A 22,725-nucleotide genomic window follows, 5' to 3' on the forward strand; every position below is an offset into this window, starting at 1 on the left:
TCTATGGGGAATTTTGTCAAATGCCTTACTAAAAACCATATCACCACATCGACTACTCTACCTTCATCAATTTGTTTTGTTACTTCCTCAAAGAATTCAATGAAGCTCACGTGGCATGACCTGCGCCTCGCAAAGTCACGCAAAGTCATTGCTAATCAGACTAGGCTTCCCCAAATGCTTGTAAATCCTATCCCTAAGAATCCTCTCCAGTAATATTCCCACTACTGATGTAGCAATCACTGGTTTTTAATTCCCAACTTTACTTTGTTCCCTTTTTTGAACAAAGGAATAACGTTTGACACCCTCCTATCTTCTGGTATTACTCCTGTAGCCACTGAGCATCAGAGATCATTGCCAAAGGTGCTGATTCTGTGCCCTCACTTTTGGTTGCCAAGTTCTTTCAGCATATTTTGCGTGTTGCTCAAGACTTCCAGCATCGGACAATTTTTTTTTGTATTTATGCCGAATGTGCTTCTGTTTCTAGCTAATGCCTGTCACTTCTTTGATGGTATATCATGAATTCATTGGGAAATGTGTCTCTGAATCAGATGGTAAGAGCCATCCATTTTCCAGACTCCAGCAGTGCAGGGACTAGAGAGGGAAGTAGATCCGTTACATCAATCTGAGATGTTTGCTGCTTGTATCTGATGAGAAATACAGTGTTTCTGATAGAGCCCTGAATGGTTCTGAAACAAGGGCCAGCAATATCTCACACACCCTGCTCATGGACTATTTGAGCTATTCTCATCAGGGAAGAGGCTACGAAGCACCACACCAGGATCACCAGATGCAAAAGCAGTTACTTTCTCCAAGCAGTAAAACTGATCAACACCTCCACCCCCCATCAGACATTACTTTATTATTTCCTGTCAGTCCCCTAATATACAGATACTCTTGTGCCCAGAGCCACATTATGTATGTAAATAAAATCAATGTATATAAGCTACCTTATGTATTTATATTTATTGCATGTGTGTTTTAAATTCTCCTTTACGTTTGTGTACTGGAAATTAATTGAACGATATGTGGAACTGTAGTGAGCTGTTCAGATCCATCAGCTTCACTATTCAATAAAAATGCAATGGAACTTCTGGTTCAGTGCTTTCTTGGCTTATCCGATTATCCGTTGAAAAAGACTTTAAATCCTCTAAGCTTTATTAAAGAACATTTCAAGTTTTTGTTACATTATTTAAAACATGGAACTAATTCTTTAGTTTGATTTTCTTCCATTAAACTGTACCACAATTTGAGAATTTAGGAATCAAATAAGTAACTGAGGAACCCTCACCCGTTTGGAGGAGATCTTCATTGTCTTCACTTGGGTTGGCATCTGAAAGATTCAACACAGCAACTTATCAACACATCACAGATGCACAACACTACTGGTTCAATTCAATTGTAACTTTGATTCTGATTGTTATCTCTTCTTGTGCCTGTTGTAGTTAGGAAGATAAGTAACCTATTCCTGCATCTTCTTTCTCCCTGCTCCTGCTGCGAGAAAAGTATTGGAGGGGCAAGGTGTCTATGACTCACTGAGTCTATGCTGAACATCACCATCCATTGAGACTAATCCTCCATTAATGTCCCCCCATTCTTATCAGCTCTGAACTGTGTTTCTTCCATCAGGGGAGAGGTATAAGAACTTGAAGACCCACACTCAACATTATAAGAACAGCTTCTTCCCCTCCTTCACAGCTTCATTTTTATTCCTCTTTTACTCTATTTATTTACAGTATTTATGTAACATAGTAATTTTTATGGCATGTACTGCACTGCTGTCATAAAACAATAAATTTGTTTCTATGATATTGCCGATTCTAATTCTGATTCTTATTTATGTATTCAGAGATACAGGGCGGAACAGGCTCTTCCACCCCCACAAGCTGTACTGCCAGCAACCCACCTCTTTAACCCCAGCCTAACTGCAGGAAAATTTACAATGACTAGTACGTCTTTGGACTGTGGGAGGCAACTGGACTACTTTAGCCTCTTTTAAAATGCAGCAACTGTACTTTTGGCTAAGATCAAGAAATTTAACAATGACCTTGAAGACCTCGACCTCTTCAAGAATAAGTTCCTCAGTCTCCATGTCATCTTTGGGCAACACGATCACTTTCTGCACTGTTCCCCGATCTGCAAAGGGAGAAGCAAGGAGGAGGCTATATGAGTTGCAATGAAGGATTTCACCATTTCCTGTGAGCTCACTTGGAATATTATTGGAATGTTGGAAACTCAAGAAGGCAGCATCCATCATTAGGAACCCTCACCATCCAGGACATGCCCTCTTCTCATTTCTACCATCAAAGAGGAGATACAGAACCCTGAAGACCCACAGTTAGCATTTCAGGAATAGTCTCTTTCCCTCTGCCGTCAGATTTCCAGATGTTCCTTGAACACTACCTCACTAGTTCTCTTTTGTACAACTTATTTCATTATTTATTGATCAATTGTAACTTATTGTAATTTGCCTTGCCTGTACAGCCACAAAGCAACAATTTTCAAGATACTCCAATAATTTCTCCACCCTCCTCCTACCTTCTTATTCTGACTTTTGACCCCTTCCTTCCCAGTGCCGATGAAGAGTCACAGCCTGAAATGATCTCTATTTATCCACCTGCGTAGATGTTGCCTGACCTGATGAGTTCCTCCAGCATTTTGGGTGTATTGCTCTAGATTTACAGAATCTGCAGAACTCCTTGTGTTTAAAATTGCATGACTATTGTCAGTAACAACAAACCTAATTCTGATTCTGAATCAGAGAGCCATCAGACTGTCCAGCTCAGGGCATGCAATGGAGATTATGTGAAAGTCACAGGAGAACTTAAAATACTGACTATTGTCTGTGACGTAGAAGGTGGTTTTGATTTGACAGGCCAGGTGGATGGTGAGCAATTTAGCTGCTGTTGTCATTATTCAAAGGAAATTAGGGACCCCCAATGTAACAACATTCTGGGGGGCACTACACTCCATATAAACCGCTTTGACTTAAGGAGGCAACTTCGAGACATTTTCTCCAGATGAACTATACATGAGGAATTAAAGCTGTTTATGGGGCTCTGGTCCAAAGAATATACTAAAGGATGTTTAGTCAGTCATTCTGAAATGAGTCCACAGCCATTTTGGACAAATATGGAGTGCAGTTGTGGCTGTTTCCTGAGACGTGTTTCTGCTTATTTTAATGGAGCCATGTTTTGAATGGAATTCAGTTTGTAATTGTTTTGTATTATTTTGTATGTTTAGTTCAAGCTATTGATGGAGAATTTCTGCTCTGGTGAGGTTTAATACTCAGAGAACAGGTCAAATGTTAGTCAATGATATGCATCTTCAGTGGGGTTTGTATCTTGTCATCTTTTCCCCTTCACCTCAGTTTGACCTGGAGGTCTAGTTTTGCTCCTTTTTGTAAATCAATATAGCCCCAATGCAATTGTTTGTGATCTTCACCAGCCTTTCATGTGACAATGTGTTCCAACACAGCAGACTATTTCTAATTGCATGATTTTAATGCAATCTTGTTCTAGATTACCCTCCCAAGGAAACACTTTTACATTATCAACTGTCCTATGCCCTACCTACAGCCTCCCATGTAACCTGGATAGGAAAGAGTTAGCTTTACAAGTGGGGTCCATTACCTGTGCCAAGGAAAAGCACCTCATATCGTCCATCGGCGGCATCCACCTGGTCTACAGAGATGGTGGTGAATTCGTAGGCCACATTAGTTCTGACCACCAGAGGGCGCTTGTGCACAGGGTAGATGGCATTGTACATGGTGGGGTGGTTCCTCATGAAGTTGATCACTTCATCAGGGTAATCTTTTGTAGATTTCATCGAGGGAGTGAAGGTGCCTCCAGGACACTGCAAAACATGATTGAAAGGAAAATATCCTCAATTCAAAAGTAGAATTGTTTTAGTTTATTTCTATACTATCCACACCTAGCACTGGTAAGTGCTCTCAGGGCTTGGTCATAGAGGGCTGTGAGATCAAGTCTCCTTCCAGAAATATGAACACAAGGTATAAGAAAATAGTGCAGCATGTTGGAAGTGTGTTCTCAGGGAGACAATAAACTTGCAAATGTCTTGGGTAAGGTAACACACAAAATGCTGGAGGAAATCAGCAGGTCAGGCAGCATCTATGGAGGGAAGTAAACAGTCTATGTTTTGGGCTGAGACCGTTAATTAGGACCTAGGAAGGATCGTGAGTCCTAATGAAGGGTCCGGTCCTAAAACATTGACTGTTAATTTCTCTCCAGGGATGTTGGCTGACCTGATAAGTTACTCCAGCATTGTGTGTGTGTTATTTTGGATTTTCAGCATCTGATGAACCTCTTGCATGTATTGGTGAATATCTATCCTTCAATGGGGCATAATTTTAAGCAAGTACAGGGGGGATGTTAAAGGTAGATTTCGTGCACAGAGAGCAGTGGCTGTGAGGAATGCGTTTGCCAGGGTGCTGGGAGAGACAGATATCTCAGGGACATTGAAGAGCTTCTTAGATACGCAGATGGATGGCAGGGCCTTTGGGTAAGGAAAAGCTAGTTAGATCTAAGAGTGGAATAAACAATCAGCATAAACACCATAAATCAAAGAGAAGGTACTGTACAGTAAAGTTCTATGTTCCATGACCTCAATAGAGGAAATAATGTCCGTGAGTTGGTGAATGGAGGAACTAATGTCCATGATTTGGTCAATGTAGGAACTGATGTCCAGTAGTTGGTCAATGGAGGAACTGATGACCGTGAGTTGGGGAATGGAGGAAGTGATGTCATTGAGTTGGTGAATGGAGGAACTAATGTCCATGATTTGGTCAATGTAGGAAATGATGTCTGTGAGTTGGTCAATGGAGGAACTGATGTCCGTGAGTTGGTGAATGCAGGAACTGATGTCCGTGAGTTGGTGAAGGGAGGAGCTGATGACTTTGAGTTGCTGAACGGAGGAGGTGATGTACCTGAGTTGGTGAATGGAGGAAATGATGTCCGTGAGTTGGTGAATGGAGGAACTGATGTAATTGAGTTGTTGAAAGGATGATGTGATGTCAGTGAGATATTGAATGGAGGAACTGATGTCCGTGAGTTGGTGCATGGAATAAGTGATGTCCGTGAGTTGGTGAATGGAGGAAGTGATGTCTGTGAGTTGGTGAACGGAGGAACTGATGTCCGTGAGATGGTGAAGGGAGGAGCTGATGACTTTGAGTTGCTGAACGGAGGAGGTGATGTACCTGAGTTGGTGAATGGAGGAAATGATGTCCGTGAGTTGGTGAATGGAGGAACTGATGTCCGTGAGTTATTTAATGGAGGAACTGATTTCTGTGAGTTATTGAATGGTGGAACTGATATCTGTGAGTTGTTGAATGGAGGAACAGATGTCCGTGAGTTGGTGAATGGAGGAACTGATGTCCGTGAGTTATTTAATGGAGGAACTGATTTCCGTGAGTTATTGAATGGTGGAACTGATATCTGTGAGTTGTTGAATGGAGGAACAGATGTCCGTGAGTTGGTCAATGGAGGAACTGATGTCCGTGAGTTGGTCAAAGGATGAAGTGATGTCTGTGAGTTGGTGAATGGAGGAACTGATATCTGTGAGTTGTTGAATGGAGGAACAGATGTCCGTGAGTTGGTCAATGGAGGAACAGATGTCCGTGAGTTGGTCAATGGAGGAACTGATGTCCGTGAGTTGGTGAATGGAGGAACTGATGTCTGTGATTTAATGAATGGAGTAACTGATGTCCATGAGTTGGTGAATGCAGGAATTGATGTCCGTGAGTTGGTGAATGGAGGAAGTGATGCACGTGAGTTGGTGAATGGAGGAACTGATGTCCGTGAGTTGGTGAATGGAGGAAATGATGTCCGTGAGTTGGTGAATGGAGGAACTGATGTCCGTGAGTTGGTCAATGGAGGAAGTGATGTCAGTGAGTTGGTGAATGGAGGAAGTGATGTCCGTGAGTTGGTGAATGGAGGAAGTGATGCCCGTGAGTTGGTGAACGGAGGGACTGATGTCCGTGAGTTGGTCAATGGAGGAAATGATGTCCGTGAGTTGGTGAATGGAGGAAGTGATGCCCGTGAGTTGGTGAATGGAGGAACTGATGTCCGTGAGTTGGTGAATGGAGGAACTGATGTCCGTGAGTTGGTGAATGGAGGAAATGATGTCCGTGAGTTGGTGAATGGAGGAAATGATGTCCGTGAGTTGGTGAATGGAGGAACTGATGTCCGTGAGTTGGTGAATGGGGGAAATGATGTCCGTGAGTTGGTCAATGGAGGATGTGATGTCCGTGAGTTGGTGAATGGAGGAAGTGATGCCCGTGAGTTGGTGAACGGAGGGACTGATGTCTGTGAGTTGGTGAATGGAGGAAATGATGTCCGTGAGTTGGTGAATGGAGGAAATGATGTCCGTGAGTTGGTGAATGGAGCAACTGATGTCCGTGAGTTGGTGACTGGAGGAAATGATGTCTGTGAGTTGGTGAATGGAGGAACTGATGTCCGTGAGTTGGTGAATGGAGGAACTGCTGTCCGTGAGTTGGTGAATGGAGGAACTGATGTCCGTGAGTTGGTGAATGGAGGAAATGATGTCCGTGAGTTGGTGAATGGAGGAAATGATGTCCGTGAGTTGGTGAATGGAGGAAGTGATGCCCGTGAGTTGGTGAACGGAGGGACTGATGTCTGTGAGTTGGTGAATGGAGGAAATGATGACCGTGAGTTGGTGAATGGAGGAAATGATGTCCGTGAGTTGGTGAATGGAGCAACTGATGTCCGTGAGTTGGTGACTGGAGGAAATGATGTCCGTGAGTTGGTGAATGGAGGAACTGATGTCCATGAGTTGGTGAATGGAGGAAATGATGTCCGTGAGTTGGTGAATGGAGGAACTGATGTCCGTGAGTTGGTGAATGGAGGAACTGCTGTCCGTGAGTTGGTGAATGGAGGAACTGATGTCCGTGAGTTGGTGAATGGAGGATGTGATGTCCGTGAGTTGTTGAATGGAGGAACTGATGTCCGTGAGTTGGTAAATGGAGGAATTGATGTCAGTGAGTTATTGAATGGTGGAAGTGTTGTCCGTGAGTTGGTGAATGGAGGAACTGATGTCTGTGAGTTGCTGAATGGAGGAAGTGATGACCGTGAGTTGTTAAATGGTGGAACTGATGTCTGAGAGTTGCTGAATGGAGAAACTGATGTCCGTGAGTTGGTGAAGGGAGGAAATGATGACTGTGAGTTGGTGAATGGAGGAATTGATATCAGTGAGTTATTGAATGGTGGAACTGATGTCCGTGAGTTGTTGAATGGAGGAACAGATGTCAGTGAGTTATTCAATGGAGGAACTGATGTCTGTGAGTTGGTCAATGGAGGAAGTGATGTCGGTGAGTTGGTGAATGGAGGAACTGATATCTGTGAGTTGCTGGATGGAGGAACTGATGTCTGTGAGTTGGTCAATGGAGGAAGTGATGTCCATGAGCTGGTGAAAGGAGGAACTGATGTCTGTGAGTTGGTCAATGGAGGAACTGATGTCCGTGAGTTGGTCAATGGAGGATCTAATGTCCATGATTTGGTGAATGGAGGCTCTGATGTCCGTGAGTTGGGGAATGGAGGAAGTGATGTCATTGAGTTGGTGAATGGAGGATCTGATGTCCGTGAGTTGGGGAATGGAGGAAGTGATATCATTGAGTTGGTGAATGGAGGAACTGATGTCCGTGAGTTGCTGAATGGAGGAACTGATGTCCGTGAGTTGGAGAATGGAGGAACTGATGTCCGTGAGTTGGTGCATGGAGTAAGTGATGTCCGTGAGTTGGTGAATGGAGGAAGTGATGACTGTGAGTTAGTGAACGGAGGAACTGATGTCCCTGAGTTGGTGAATGGAGGAAATGATGTCCGTGAGTTGGTGAATGGAGGAACTGATGTCCGTGAGTTGGTGAATGGAGGAAGTGATGACTGTGAGTTAGTGAACGGAGGAACTGATGTCCCTGAGTTGGTGAATGGAGGAAATGATGTCCGTGAGTTGGTGAATGGAGGAACTGATGTCCGTGAGTTGGTGAATGGAGGAATTGATATCAGTGAGTTATTGAATGGAGGAACTGATGTCCATGAGTTGGTGAATGGAGGAAATGATGTCCGTGAGTTGGTGAATGGAGGAAATGATGTCCATGAGTTGGTGAATGGAGGAACTGATGTCCGTGAGTTGGTGAATGGAGGAAGTGATGTCTGTGAGTTGGTCAATGGAGGATGTGATGTCCGTGAGATGTTGAATGGAGGAACAGATGTCCGTGAGTTGGTAAATGGAGGAATTGATGTCAGTGAGTTATTGAATGGTGGAAGTGTTGTCCGTGAGTTGGTGAATGGAGGAACTGATGTCTGTGAGTTGCTGAATGGAGGAAGTGATGACCGTGAGTTGTTGAATGGAGGAACAGATGTCAGTGAGTTATTCAATGGAGGAACTGATGTCTGTGAGTTGGTCAATGGAGGAAGTGATGTCAGTGAGTTGGTGAATGGAGGAACTGATATCTGTGAGTTGCTGGATGGAGGAACTGATGTCTGTTAGTTGGTCAATGGAGGAAGTGATGTCCATGAGCTGGTGAAAGGAGGAACTGATGTCTGTGAGTTGGTCAATGGAGGCTCTGATGTCCGTGAGTTAAGGAATGGAGGAAGTGATGTCATTGAGTTGGTGAATGGAGGATCTGATGTCCGTGAGTTGGGGAATGGAGGAAGTGATGTCATTGAGTTGGTGAATGGAGGAACTGATGTCCGTGAGTTGCTGAATGGAGGAACTGATGTCCGTGAGTTGATGAATGCAGGAACTGATGTCCGTGAGTTGGAGAATGGAGGAAGTGATGTCCGTGAGTTGGTGAATGGAGGAACTGATGTAAATGAGTTGTTGAAAGGATGATGTGATGTCAGTGAGATATTGAATGGAGGAACTGATGTCCGTGAGTTGGTGCATGGAGTAAGTGATGTCCGTGAGTTGGTGAATGGAGGAACTGATGTCCGTGAGTTGGTGAATGGAGGAAGTGATGACTGTGAGTTAGTGAACGGAGGAACTGATGTCCCTGAGTTGGTCAATGGAGGAACTGATGTCCAGGAGTTGGTCAATGGAGGAACTGATGTCCGTGAGTTGGTGAATGGAGGAACTGATGTCCGTGAGTTGGTGAATGGAGGAACTAATGTCCATGATTTAGTCAATGTAGGAACTGATGTCCGTGAGTTGGTGAATGGAGGAAGTGATGACTGTGAGTTAGTGAACGGAGGAACTGATGTCCCTGAGTTGGTGAATGGAGGAAATGATGTCCGTGAGTTGGTGAATGGAGGAACTGATGTCCGTGAGTTAGTGAATGGAGGAAGTGATGACTGTGAGTTAGTGAACGGAGGAACTGATGTCCCTGAGTTGGTGAATGGAGGAAATGATGTCCGTGAGTTGGTGAATGGAGGAACTGATGTCCGTGAGTTGGTGAATGGAGGAATTGATATCAGTGAGTTGGTGAATGGAGGAACTGATGTCCGTGAGTTGGTTAATGGAGGAACTAATGTCTGTGATTTGGTCAATGTATGAACTGATGTCCGTGAGTTGGTGAATGGAGAAACTGCTGTCCATGAGTTGGTGAATGGAGGAACCGATGTCCGTGAGTTGTTTAATGGAAGAACTGATGTCCGTGAGTTGGTGAATGGAGGAAGTGAAATCCGTTAGTTGGTGAATGGAGGAAGTGATGTCCGTGAGTTGGTGAATGGAGAAACTGTTGTCTGTGAGTTGCTGGATGGAGGAACTAATGTAAGTGAGTTGGTCAATGGAGGAAGTGATGTCCGTGAGCTGGTGAAAGGAGGAACTGATGTCGGTGAGTTGGTCAGAGGAGGAACTGATGTCCAGGAGTTGGTCAATGTAGGAACTGATGTCCGTGAGTTGGTGAATGGTGTAACTGATGTCCGTGAGTTGGTGAATGTAGGAACTAATGTCCATGATTTGGTCAAGTAGGAACTGATGTCCATGAGTTGGTGAATGGTGTAACTGATGTCCGTGAGTTGGTGAATGGAGGAACCGATGTCCATGAGTTGTTGAATGGAGGAACTTATGTCCGTGAGTTGGTGAATGGAGGAACTGATGTCAGTGAGTTATTGAATGGAGTAACTGATGTCCGTGAGTTGGTGAATGGAGGAATTGATGTCCGTGAGTTGTTAAATGGAGGAACTGATGTCTGTGAGTTGATGAATGGAGGAACTGATATCCGTGAGTTGGTCAATAGAGTAATTGATGTCCGTGAGTTGGTGAATGGAGGAATTGAAGTCTGTGATTTAGTGAATGGAGGAAGTGTTGTCCGTGAGTTGGTGAATGGAGGGATTGATGTCTGTGATTTGGTGAATGGAGGAAGTGTTGTCCGTGAGATGGTGAATGCAGGAATTGATGTCCATGAGTTGTTGAATGGAGGGACTGATCTCTGTGAGTTGTTGAATGGAGGAAGTGATGCCTGTGAGTTCTTAAATGGAGGAACTGATTTCCATGAATAGGTGAATGGAGGAAGTGATGTCCGTGAGCTGAATGAATGGAGGAACTGATGTCCGTGATTTGGTGAATGGAGGAATTGATATCGAAGAGTTGGTGAATGGAAGAACTGATGTACGTGAGTTGGTGAATGGAGGAAGTGATGTCCATGAGTTGGTGAATGGCGGAACTGATGTCAGTGAATTATTGAATGGAGGAACTGATGTCCGTGAGTTGGTGAATGGAGGAATTGATATCGAAGAGTTGGTGAATGGAAGAACTGATGTACGTGAGTTGGTGAATGGAGGAAGTGATGTCCATGAGTTGGTGAATGGCGGAACTGATGTCAGTGAATTATTGAATGGAGGAACTGATGTCCGTGAGTTGGTGAATGGAGGAACTGATATCAGTGAGTTGGTCAATGGAGGGAGTGATGTCCGTGATTTGGTGAAAGGTGAACAGATATCTGTGATTTGCTGAATGGAGGAAGTGATATCCGTGAGTTGGTGAATAGAGGAAGTGATGTCCCTGAGTTATTCAATGGAGGAACTGATGTCTGTGAGTTGGTCAATGGATGAAGTGATGTCCAGGAGTTGGTCAATGGAGGAACTGATGACTGTGAGTTGGTGAATGGAGGAACTGATGTCCGTGAGTTTGTGAATGGAGGAAATAATGTCTGTGATTTTGTCAATGTAGGAACTGATGTCAGTGAGTTGGTGAATGGAGGAACTAATGTCCGTGAGTTGGTCAATGGAGGAAGTGATGTCCGTGAGTTGGTCAATGGAGGAACTGCTGTCCGTGAGTTGGTGAATGGAGGAACCGATGTCCGTGAGTTGTTGAATGGAGGAACTGATATCCGTGAGTTGGTCAATGTAGGAACTGATGTCAGTGAGTTGGTGAATGGAGGAACTGATGTCCGTGAGTTTGTGAATGGAGGAAATAATGTCTGTGATTTTGTCAATGTAGGAACTGATGTCAGTGAGTTGGTGAATGGAGGAACTGCTGTCCGTGAGTTGTTGAATGGAGGAACTAATGTCCGTGAGTTGGTCAATGGAGGAAGTGATGTCCGTGATTTGGTGAATGGAGGAAGTGATGTCCGTGAGTTGGTCAATGGAGGAAGTGATGTCCGTGATTTGGTGAATGGAGGAACCGATGTCCGTGAGTTGTTGAATGGAGGAACTGATGTCCGTGAGTTGGTCAATGGAGGAAGTGATGTCCGTGAGTTGGTGAATGGAGGATGTGATGCCCGTGAGTTGTTGAATGGAGGAACTGATATCCGTGAGTTAGTGAATGGAGGAAGTGATGACTGTGAGTTAGTGAACGGAGGAACTGATGTCCCTGAGTTGGTGAATGGAGGAAATGATGTCCGTGAGTTGGTGAATGGAGGAACTGATGTCCGTGAGTTGGTGAATGGAGGAATTGATATCAGTGAGTTGGTGAATGGAGGAACTGATGTCCGTGAGTTGGTTAATGGAGGAACTAATGTCTGTGATTTGGTCAATGTATGAACTGATGTCCGTGAGTTGGTGAATGGAGAAACTGCTGTCCATGAGTTGGTGAATGGAGGAACCGATGTCCGTGAGTTGTTTAATGGAAGAACTGATGTCCGTGAGTTGGTGAATGGAGGAAGTGAAATCCGTTAGTTGGTGAATGGAGGAATTGATGTCCGTGAGTTGGTGAATGGAGAAACTGTTGTCTGTGAGTTGCTGGATGGAGGAACTAATGTAAGTGAGTTGGTCAATGGAGGAAGTGATGTCCGTGAGCTGGTGAAAGGAGGAACTGATGTCGGTGAGTTGGTCAGAGGAGGAACTGATGTCCAGGAGTTGGTCAATGTAGGAACTGATGTCCGTGAGTTGGTGAATGGTGTAACTGATGTCCGTGAGTTGGTGAATGTAGGAACTAATGTCTATGATTTGGTCAAGTAGGAACTGATGTCCGTGAGTTGGTGAATGGTGTAACTGATGTCCGTGAGTTGGTGAATGGAGGAACCGATGTCCATGAGTTGTTGAATGGAGGAACTTATGTCCGTGAGTTGGTGAATGGAGGAACTGATGTCAGTGAGTTATTGAATGGAGTAACTGATGTCCGTGAGTTGGTGAATGGAGGAATTGATGTCCGTGAGTTGTTAAATGGAGGAACTGATGTCTGTGAGTTGATGAATGGAGGAACTGATATCCGTGAGTTGGTCAATAGAGTAATTGATGTCCGTGAGTTGGTGAATGGAGGAATTGAAGTCTGTGATTTAGTGAATGGAGGAAGTGTTGTCCGTGAGTTGGTGAATGGAGGGATTGATGTCTGTGATTTGGTGAATGGAGGAAGTGTTGTCCGTGAGATGGTGAATGCAGGAATTGATGTCCATGAGTTGTTGAATGGAGGGACTGATCTCTGTGAGTTGTTGAATGGAGGAAGTGATGCCTGTGAGTTCTTAAATGGAGGAACTGATTTCCATGAATAGGTGAATGGAGGAAGTGATGTCCGTGAGCTGAATGAATGGAGGAACTGATGTCCGTGATTTGGTGAATGGAGGAATTGATATCGAAGAGTTGGTGAATGGAAGAACTGATGTACGTGAGTTGGTGAATGGAGGAAGTGATGTCCATGAGTTGGTGAATGGCGGAACTGATGTCAGTGAATTATTGAATGGAGGAACTGATGTCCGTGAGTTGGTGAATGGAGGAATTGATATCGAAGAGTTGGTGAATGGAAGAACTGATGTACGTGAGTTGGTGAATGGAGGAAGTGATGTCCATGAGTTGGTGAATGGCGGAACTGATGTCAGTGAATTATTGAATGGAGGAACTGATGTCCGTGAGTTGGTGAATGGAGGAACTGATGTCAGTGAGTTGGTCAATGGAGGGAGTGATGTCCGTGATTTGGTGAAAGGTGAACAGATATCTGTGATTTGCTGAATGGAGGAAGTGATATCCGTGAGTTGGTGAATAGAGGAAGTGATGTCCCTGAGTTATTCAATGGAGGAACTGATGTCTGTGAGTTGGTCAATGGATGAAGTGATGTCCAGGAGTTGGTCAATGGAGGAACTGATGACTGTGAGTTGGTGAATGGAGGAACTGATGTCCGTGAGTTTGTGAATGGAGGAAATAATGTCTGTGATTTTGTCAATGTAGGAACTGATGTCAGTGAGTTGGTGAATGGAGGAACTAATGTCCGTGAGTTGGTCAATGGAGGAAGTGATGTCCGTGAGTTGGTCAATGGAGGAACTGCTGTCCGTGAGTTGGTGAATGGAGGAACCGATGTCCGTGAGTTGTTGAATGGAGGAACTGATATCCGTGAGTTGGTCAATGTAGGAACTGATGTCAGTGAGTTGGTGAATGGAGGAACTGATGTCCGTGAGTTTGTGAATGGAGGAAATAATGTCTGTGATTTTGTCAATGTAGGAACTGATGTCAGTGAGTTGGTGAATGGAGGAACTGCTGTCCGTGAGTTGTTGAATGGAGGAACTAATGTCCGTGAGTTGGTCAATGGAGGAAGTGATGTCCGTGATTTGGTGAATGGAGGAAGTGATGTCCGTGAGTTGGTCAATGGAGGAAGTGATGTCCGTGATTTGGTGAATGGAGGAACCGATGTCCGTGAGTTGTTGAATGGAGGAACTGATGTCCGTGAGTTGGTCAATGGAGGAAGTGATGTCCGTGAGTTGGTGAATGGAGGATGTGATGCCCGTGAGTTGTTGAATGGAGGAACTGATATCCGTGAGTTGGTGAATTGAGGAAGTGATGTCCGTGAGTTTGTGAATGGAGTAACTGATGTCCGTGAGTTGTTCAAAGAAGGAAGTGATGTCCGTGAATTGGTGAATGGAGGGAGTGATGAACCTGAGTTGGTGAATGGAGGAAGTGATGTCCGTGAGTTGGTCAATGGAGGAAGTGATGTCCATGAGTTGTTGAATGGAGGAACTGATATCCGTGAGTTGGTGAATTGAGGAAGTGATGTCCGTGAGTTGGTGAATGGAGGAACTGATGTCCGTGAGTTGGTGAATGGAGGAAGTGAAGTCCGTGAGTTGTTCAAAGAAGGAAGTGATATCCCTGAGTTGGTGAATGGAGGAACTGATGACTGTGAATTGGTGAATGGAGGAACTGATGTCTGTGAGTTGGTCAATGGATGAAGTGACGTCCGTGAGTTGCTGAATGGAGGAATTGATGTCTGTGAGTTGGTCAATGGATGCAGTGATGTCCGTGAGTTGGTGAATGGAGGAACTGATGTCTGTGAGTTGCTGGATGGAGGAACTGATGTTAGTGAGTCGGTCAATGGAGGAAGTGATGTCCGTGAGTTGGTGAAGGGAGGAAGTGATGTCTGTGAGTTGGTGATTGGAAGACTTATGGTGATAATATCTAGGATTACTGAACTGGTATTGAGGAGTTTCAGTTGTTAAATAGGAACCATTTAAAAGGGAGTCTATTGTATGTATCACTCTGCTTCATTATACTTCATTAGGGGGTTGTAAAAATTTTGTTTGTCACCAAAGGCTCCAGCAAATCTCTCCAGATGTATAGTGGAGGGCATTCTGACTGGTTGCATTACTGCCTGTCATGGAAGCTCAAGTGCATAGGTTGCAAAAGCTTTGTAGCGGATTAAGACTCATCATGGGAACTAGCCTCCACACCATCGAGAGCAGCTTCAAAAGGTGATGCCTCAAGCAGGTAGCATCTGTCATTAATGACTGTCACTATCAAGGCATACCCTCGTATTGAAGCCATCAGAGAGGATGTACAGGAGCCAGAAGACACACACTCAATGTTTTAGGAACAGTGTCTTCCCTTCATCTATCAAATTACTTAATGTCCATGCACCCAAATACACTACCTCGCTGTTTTGTTTTCTTTTGGTGTTATTTATTAATTATATATTTTATACTGTAAATTATAGCAATTTTTAACAAAATACATTATTTATTAATGAGTTTATTTAGAGATACAATGTGGAATAGGCCTGTCTGACCCTTTGAGCTGCACTGCCCATCAACCCCTGACAACCCCGATTTAACCCTAACCTGATCACGGGACAGTTTCCAGTGATCAATGAACCTACCTGTTTACATTGTGTGAGGAAACAGGAGAAATCCATGCATTCCACGGGGAGGATGCACAAGGTCTCCATACAGACAACACTGGGACTGATCTCCGAGCTCTGACACTCTGAGTTGTAATCGCATTATGCTAACTGCTGCGTTACCGTGTGCCCTCTATTGTGCCGTACTTGTGCCACAAAACAACACAAATATTCACAATGAACCTGATCGCCATCATAATCGAATGGAGTGTGAAAGGTCAATGTGGATACATTCATTTGTCCTCAACGTCAGTATAAAATATTGCCAGTCAATGCCAGAAAGGTTACCCAAATTCAAATCTCAGTGATGTGAAGGAACAAGTATCTTACACTGTAGAGACACTCCTGCTGAGCCTGGGCTTGGACACTACACACTCATCTCTTAGGAAAGAAAGAAAGGCACTTTCAGAATGTGCCAATAAAATTTGAAAGTGTACAGTGGAAAGTTACAAGGACGTTGGCAGGACTTGTGGATCTAAATATAGGGAAGAAGGTTGAGTAGGTGAGGACTTTATTTCCTGGAGTGTAGGAAAAGGAGAAAAGATCTCTTAAATATATACAAAACTATAAGACATACAGATAGAGCTAATGCAAGCAGATTTTTTTTTCTTCTGAGGTTGTGTGAGACTAGAATTAGAGATCATAGGTGAAGGGTGAAAGCTGAAATATCCTGATGGGGTCCTGATGGGGTACTTCTTTATTCAGAGGGAGGTATGAGAGTGGAACAAGCTGCTGTGGAAGGTTTGATTGCAACATTTAAGAGAAATTTGGTTAAGTACATGGTTGGGATGGGTGTGAAGGGTTATGGACCAAGTGTGGGTTCATGGGACTAGGCAGAATAACAGTTTGGCACAGACTAGATGAGACAAGGGGCCTGTTTCTATGCCGCAGTGCTCTTTGACTCCATGTCACAAGATGTTTTTAGGCCAGCAAAGGGCTTCTGGTGTACTATTACTCCAGTATTTTCCACAATAAAGTACTGCTAGCCATGATAGCATAGCTTGGTTCTGCTAGCACGGTAGCTTGGGATATTGGAGTTGGGGGTTCAATCTGAGTGTGGTCTATAAGAAAGTTTGTACGTTCTTCCTGGGCATGTGTAGGTCTCCTCCAGATACTCTGGTTTCCTCCCACAGTCCAAAGGCGCACTGGTTGGTAGGTTAATTAGTCACCGTAAATTGTCCCATGTCTAGTTTAGGGTTGAAACTGGGATTGTTGGAGGTTTGCTGGGATGGCACAGCTTGAAGAGTCTGTTCTGCACTGCATCTCAACATAAATAAATCTGGTTGCTGATGGTGCAGGGGTTTAGCAGTTGCTCAGAGAGGTATGGAGTCCTGAAGAAGGAAAGGTAATAACTGCTAGTTAAAACCTGGAAGCAAGAGGATGTTAATTGGTCCTCCTATTAGAGGCAGTTTTCTCTCATTGAAAGGGTGCGGAGATTTACCAGGATGCTGCCTGTACTGGAGAGCGAGGTTGAGCGAGCTGGGGCTTTTCTCCTTCGAGTGAAGAAGGACAAGAGGTGACCTGATGGAAGTGTATAAGATAATAAATACCTCAGAGACCCTAAACACCCCAAATTAATAAATATCATAGATAGAGTGGACAGACAGGGAATTCTTCTCAGGAGAAAAATGGTTAATACCAGGCACATAATTTTAAAGTGATTGGAGAGAAGTATAAGGCAATGTCAGATGTACGTCCTTTACACAGAAAATGCCCTGTCAAGGGTGGTGGTAATGGAAGAAACATTAGGGGCATTTAAGAGACTCTTAGATAGGCACATGGATAACAGCAAAATGGAGGGAAGGGTTACATTGATTTTAAAGCAGGTTAAAAGGTTGGCACAATATGACGGGGTGGAAGGCCTGCACTGTGGTGTAGTGTTCTATTCTATAAATGCTATCTGGATTCCTCAGTGATTGCCCTCTGGTTAAGTTAGTACAGATACTCTTTCAGGGAGAGTGAGCACCCTGGCTGTGAACTGTGCAGCTGGGAGGAAGCTATGGAGATGATGTTACAGAGAGAAAGGAGGAGTTCCAGGGCATCAGTGGAGGGCAACAATACTGTGTTGCCAGAAAATTGATTCTTTCTCCTCCAAACTGGCAGATGGAGCCTTATTGCAACCCCTCATGGGTAAATGACCGCTTTGTATTTGACTTTCAACCTTCCTGCACCCAGAGAAAGCTCAGCCCATTACTCACGGTTCCAGGCCTGGGGTACGGTATCTTCCCAGTGTAAGGCATCCACTGGTAATTTGGTCCTTCTTTGTGGGCAAAGGGCCCATTGAAGACTGTGCGGATGTCCGTCATAGAGTAGACACACACGGCTGACCCTTTAAAGACTGATCTGTTGACACAAAAAGAAATGGGCACCAAAATACCCAGCAAGAGAACAGAATCAGTTCAAGTTTTTAACAAGAGGAGTAAAGTTCGTGAAATGATCCTGGGAGTGTGTAGGATTAACACAGCAGCCATTACCATAAGCAAGGAATTTTGCATCAATATGCTAGTGCATAAAGGGTAATTTTAAAGGACTAGGTTCAGATTATACAGGATTCCAATTCACCTGACGGCATGGCAAGGTAATATAGTGTTTATTGATTGGTATTAAAATCCCACCACTATCTGAAAGGAGTGTATATATTCTCCCTATGACCGTGTGGGCTTCTTCCAGTTTCCGTCCACATTGCAAAGACCAACGGTTAGGGTTAGGGCTAGTAAGTTGTGGGCATGCTATGTCGGTGCCAGAAGTGTGGAAACTCGCTGATTTGACTGGACACAAACAGCTTCACTGTATGTTTCAATGTTTAGATGCACTGTATATGTGACAAATCAAGCTGATATTTAGCCATGAGGGGTGACTCCCACTTCCTGTGTTTTCACTGTAAATATATCTCAGAGCTTTACTCTCTGATGTATCTCTCAACAAATATATATTTGCTTTATATTTATATATATCCTGATTCAACCCTGGGCTAATCGCACAACCAATTACAATGACAATGTGGGAGGAAATCGGAGCACCTGGAGATCTGAGGATGCCAGGGCTGAACTTGAACTCTGATGCCCCAAACTATAATACTGTTATGCTAACTGCGACACTACATGGTGCCCTATCAGAGCTTCATGCTCTGGTTTTGCACTCAGATCAGGAGTTTAGCACTGGAGGACCTGTGCCATTGAGGTAGGACACACATCGGTCTGACTGTCCCCAAAAGCAACATGATAGGGCTCAGGAGCAGGCTGGCTTTCATACAATATGCCCCTGCTGATGTGGCAACTGGTTCATCTTTCTTTTTCAGATGCATTGCAGCATAGAATTGCAGACTATTGTAGCAAAATTGTGTATGTCTGGAAAATAATACTCTCCAGAGTTTACATGGATTGGGAGAGATCTCATTCAATTGTGCACATCTCTCTGGGGGCTTGGCAGGGCAGGCATTGCGACAATGCTTTCTCCAGTGACGTAGTTTAGAACTAGGAGGCACAGGTTCAGAATTGAAGGTCGAGCTGAGAATGAATATCATCTCTCAATGTGCTGTTAACCTTTGATGCTTTGTACCTCAGGGAATACTTTAAGATTCGAGGGCTAGATAGATTTCTGGACAACAAGGGATTGAAGGGTTACAGGGACTGAGTAGGAGAGTGGAGTGGACTTCAAGATCGTATTGGCCATGACCATATTACATGGCTATGTGACCTATTTAATATCCAATTTGTATACTCTTACTATTGTATGATAGAATTGTAAAACACAGAACTTCATCTGTCATCAATCCCTTCCCCTTCCCATTCTCCCATGGTCTAAGCTCATCTCCTATTAGATTTCTTCTTCAGTCCTTAAACCTTACCCATCTACCACCCTCCCCCACCCACCCATCTTCCCCCTCACCTGGCTTTACCTATCATCTGTCAGCTTGAACTCCTTCCCTTCCCTCCGCCTGCTTGTTCTGGATTCTTCCCCCTTCCTTTCCAGTCCTGATGAAGGGTCTTGGCCTGAAATACTGATTGTTTATTCCTCTCCATAGATACTGCCTGACCTGCTGAGTTCCTCCAGCATTTTGTGTGTCTTGTTTTGGGTTTCCAGGATCTGCAGAGTCTCCTGTGTCTCTGACCAGTTTTCACAAGATAAATATTCTTGATATCTCCCCAATCATATGGCGAGGGGGGGGGAATAAACAGTGATGTTTTGGGTTAAGACCCATCATTGGGATTCCCCTCCATAGATACTGCATGACCTGCTGAGTTCCTCCAGCATTTCATGTGTTCAAACTCAAGTTTAATTATCATTCAATGATGCATTAATCGAGCTGAAAGAAACAGAGGTCGTCTGGTACCAAGGTGAAATATATATTACCAACAGTACACTGCACATAGCACATATGGTTACAATTTCAGAAAAACATACAAAGAAAAAAATATATAGCCCCAGTTCCTGAGTGGCTTGACTGTAGACCCAGTCCCGCTTGTTCTTCTGCTGAATGAACACTGACCATCAAGTACCCATTTACACCGATTCTACACTAATCCTATTTTTTATTCTCCCAACAACCCGTCAACCCTTCTACCAGTTACCCGCACACTGGGGACAATTCACAGCAGCCAATGGACCACGTGTGCTTCTGGAAACGTGTGTTGCCCCCTGGCCCCGGAGGAGCGCTGTTTCATTATACTTGAATGATAATTAAACTTGTACTTCCTTACTAAACTTGTTAGACACACCGACTTGCACATAGTTGGGACGCAAACCCAAGCACCTGAGGGAAACCCACCCGGTCACAGGGAGAAAGTGCAATCATCATACGGACGGTGGGGTGGGCAGGATTGAACTTTGGTCATTGGAGCTGAAAGGTGGCAGCTCTGCTGACTGTGTCTCCCAGTCGCACACCAGTCTGTGAGGAGCCACTTGCTGGCAGGACACGACTGTTAGCTCACAGCAGTGTCAGAATCAGGTTTAATATCACTGGCATATGTCATGAAACTTGCTTTTTGAGGCAACAGTACATTGCAATATATAATATTTTAAAAACTATAAAATACGGTAAGAAATAATATAAGAATTAAATTAAATAAGTAGTGCAGAAAGAGAGCAAAGAATATTGAGGAAGTGTTCACAGGCTCATTGTCCAGTCAGAAATCTTTTGGTGGTGGGAAAGCTGTTCCTGAACAGCCTTGAGTGTGCCTTCCGACTCCTGTAACCCCTCCTTGATGGTAGCAATGAGAAGGAGACATGTCCTGGGTGATGGGGGTCCTTGATGATGAATTCTGCCTTTTTGAGGCATTTCCTTTTGAAGGTGCCCTGGACCCTGAGGAGACTAGTGCCCATAACGGGACTGGCTGAGCTTACAGCTTTCTGCAACTTTTTATAATCTTGTGCCCCTCCATACCAGATGGTAATGTCACCAGTTAGAATGCTCCCCACAGTGCCAGCACAGTGTTGCTAAGTGTACTCTAGCATGGGCATGATTAACAATGGGACAAGGCTCAATGCTCTTGATTAATCCGTCAGACGAATTAGGGTGGAGTTACTCGAGTGAGGGAGCATTGTCCCAAACAGCTCAATCTGAAATAGTTACAGTAAGAATAATAATGGGGCACCACGGTAGCATGACACTATTATAGCTTGGGGTTTCAGAGTTCAGAGTTCAATCCCAGCATTTCCTGTAAGGAGTCTGTCTGCAATCCTCCCTGTAGAATGCTTGGGTTTTCCCCTGGTGTTCTGGTTTCCTCCCACAATCCAAAGACGTACCAATTAGTAAATGAAATGGTCATTGTAAATTGCCCTGTGATTAGGCTAGGGTTTAATTGGGGGATGCTGGGCAGCCTGGCTCAAAGGGCGAGAGGGCCTACTTCATGCTGTAGCTCTAAATAAATAAATAAATAAATCTACTCAAAATGGCTCCTTCTTCAACCTTTAATTGAACACATAGGAATGCAGATTTTGGCTAAATCTTTTTTTCAGCTTGTCTGCGATTATAGGGCAATGCTTGTAGAGCAAATTTATTCATTTCCTGCCTTGCAGTATCAGCATAACTTTCTTCCTATTCCCAGACTCGGCCTCCTTGTACCTACCCAGAAGCTGAGAATACGGCATAGATGATCGGATTCTTTGCATCGTGGGTCTGCTGCACAAAGATGTCCTCTGGTGAGAGAGCAGAGAAGAAGTGTTAGTTAGCTCTCAACTCCTGGAGAAGTCTGAAGCTGGACAGTGTACTTTTGGTCAAATTGCTGAGACATTCTACTCAATTGACAATGAACATTACCCCATCCCAACTGTGGTAAGGTTAACCATAATGTTTCGCATCCTGATTTATTAAGTGAAGGATATTTTGATAGATTGGCAGTGAAATTCAATGGGTAGTGTAATGGTATTACAGTGCCCGTGACTCAGGGTCAATTCCCACTGCAGTCCGTATGGAGTTTGTGGCTGCATGGGTCTCCTCCCAGTGCTCCAGTTTCCTCACACATCTCAAAGATGTATGATTACTAGATAAATTGGTCATGTCCGTATAATTGGATGGCTTGGAAGGGCCTAGTACCATGCTGTATCTCTGGAAAAAAAGTTAAAGTTATCCAGCAACTCTAAAGCAACACACACAAAAATGCCGGAGGAACAGGTCAGGCGGCATCTATGGAAATGAATAGATTTTGGGCTGAGACCAGTCTTCAGGACACTATAAAGGTGTTTCTCATATTCCCAAGGAGAAATGGTAGGAAATTAGCTGAGATACACGATCATTGCTAGTTATTGTGGTTTTACAGGAATTGTCTGAGACTCACCATCTGGTTTTCCATCCTCTCTTCTAATTGTCTGTCAAGTTTGGAGTCCCAAGACTGTGACCCTTTGCCTCACTGTCTTTTCTGTTGTGTCATCAGAGTATTGCCAGCATCATTAGTGCTACAGGTTATGTTAGTGCCTTAAAGGTGTTATGTTGATGACTAGACACCTTCAGCGGTCCCCGTAATAATAATGGGTTCCTTTAGCGGTAGACAGCTGCTCATATGATTATGTGCTGCTTTCGTGGGATCCCTCTATCTTTGCATAGATTCTTTACTTGAAACATTTCTCAGGTTATCTCAGAGAATAAAAGCTAATGATAAACGATAAGCAATAAATATAACTGATTCATCATGGTTTGGTATGGCAGCCACTCTGCATGTGACTGCAAGATACTGGATACAGCTCAGCTCATTACAGGAATCAGCCTAACCACTATGGACTGCA

The 22,725-nt window shown here is 44.1% G+C and overlaps 2 protein-coding genes across 6 annotated transcripts in view; one reads left to right on the top strand and one right to left on the bottom strand.

The window, feature by feature from the left end:
- Positions 1–22,725, bottom strand: part of LOC132378088 (semaphorin-3F-like) — a 336,771-nt gene that overhangs the window by 36,425 nt on the left and 277,621 nt on the right. For all 3 annotated transcript variants that reach the window (XM_059944832.1, XM_059944833.1, XM_059944834.1), the window contains 5 exons: positions 21,573–21,642; positions 17,703–17,847; positions 3,630–3,852; positions 2,045–2,133; positions 1,289–1,330 (listed from right to left, as the gene is read on the bottom strand). In XM_059944832.1, the coding sequence (XP_059800815.1) occupies positions 1,289–1,330; positions 2,045–2,133; positions 3,630–3,852; positions 17,703–17,847; positions 21,573–21,642 (569 nt within the window). The remainder of the gene's footprint in view (positions 1–1,288; positions 1,331–2,044; positions 2,134–3,629; positions 3,853–17,702; positions 17,848–21,572; positions 21,643–22,725) is intronic.
- LOC132378089 (uncharacterized outer membrane protein YpjA) overlaps positions 3,878–22,725 on the top strand; it is a 100,968-nt gene continuing 82,120 nt past the window's right edge. For all 3 annotated transcript variants that reach the window (XM_059944837.1, XM_059944835.1, XM_059944836.1), the window contains exons 1-2: positions 3,878–13,730; positions 21,552–21,778. In XM_059944837.1, the coding sequence (XP_059800820.1) occupies positions 5,701–7,134 (1,434 nt within the window). In that variant the 5' untranslated portion in view covers positions 3,878–5,700 and the 3' untranslated portion in view covers positions 7,135–13,730; positions 21,552–21,778. The remainder of the gene's footprint in view (positions 13,731–21,551; positions 21,779–22,725) is intronic.

Source organism: Hypanus sabinus, chromosome 19, assembly GCF_030144855.1.
Source record: "Hypanus sabinus isolate sHypSab1 chromosome 19, sHypSab1.hap1, whole genome shotgun sequence".
NCBI lineage: Eukaryota > Metazoa > Chordata > Chondrichthyes > Myliobatiformes > Dasyatidae > Hypanus > Hypanus sabinus.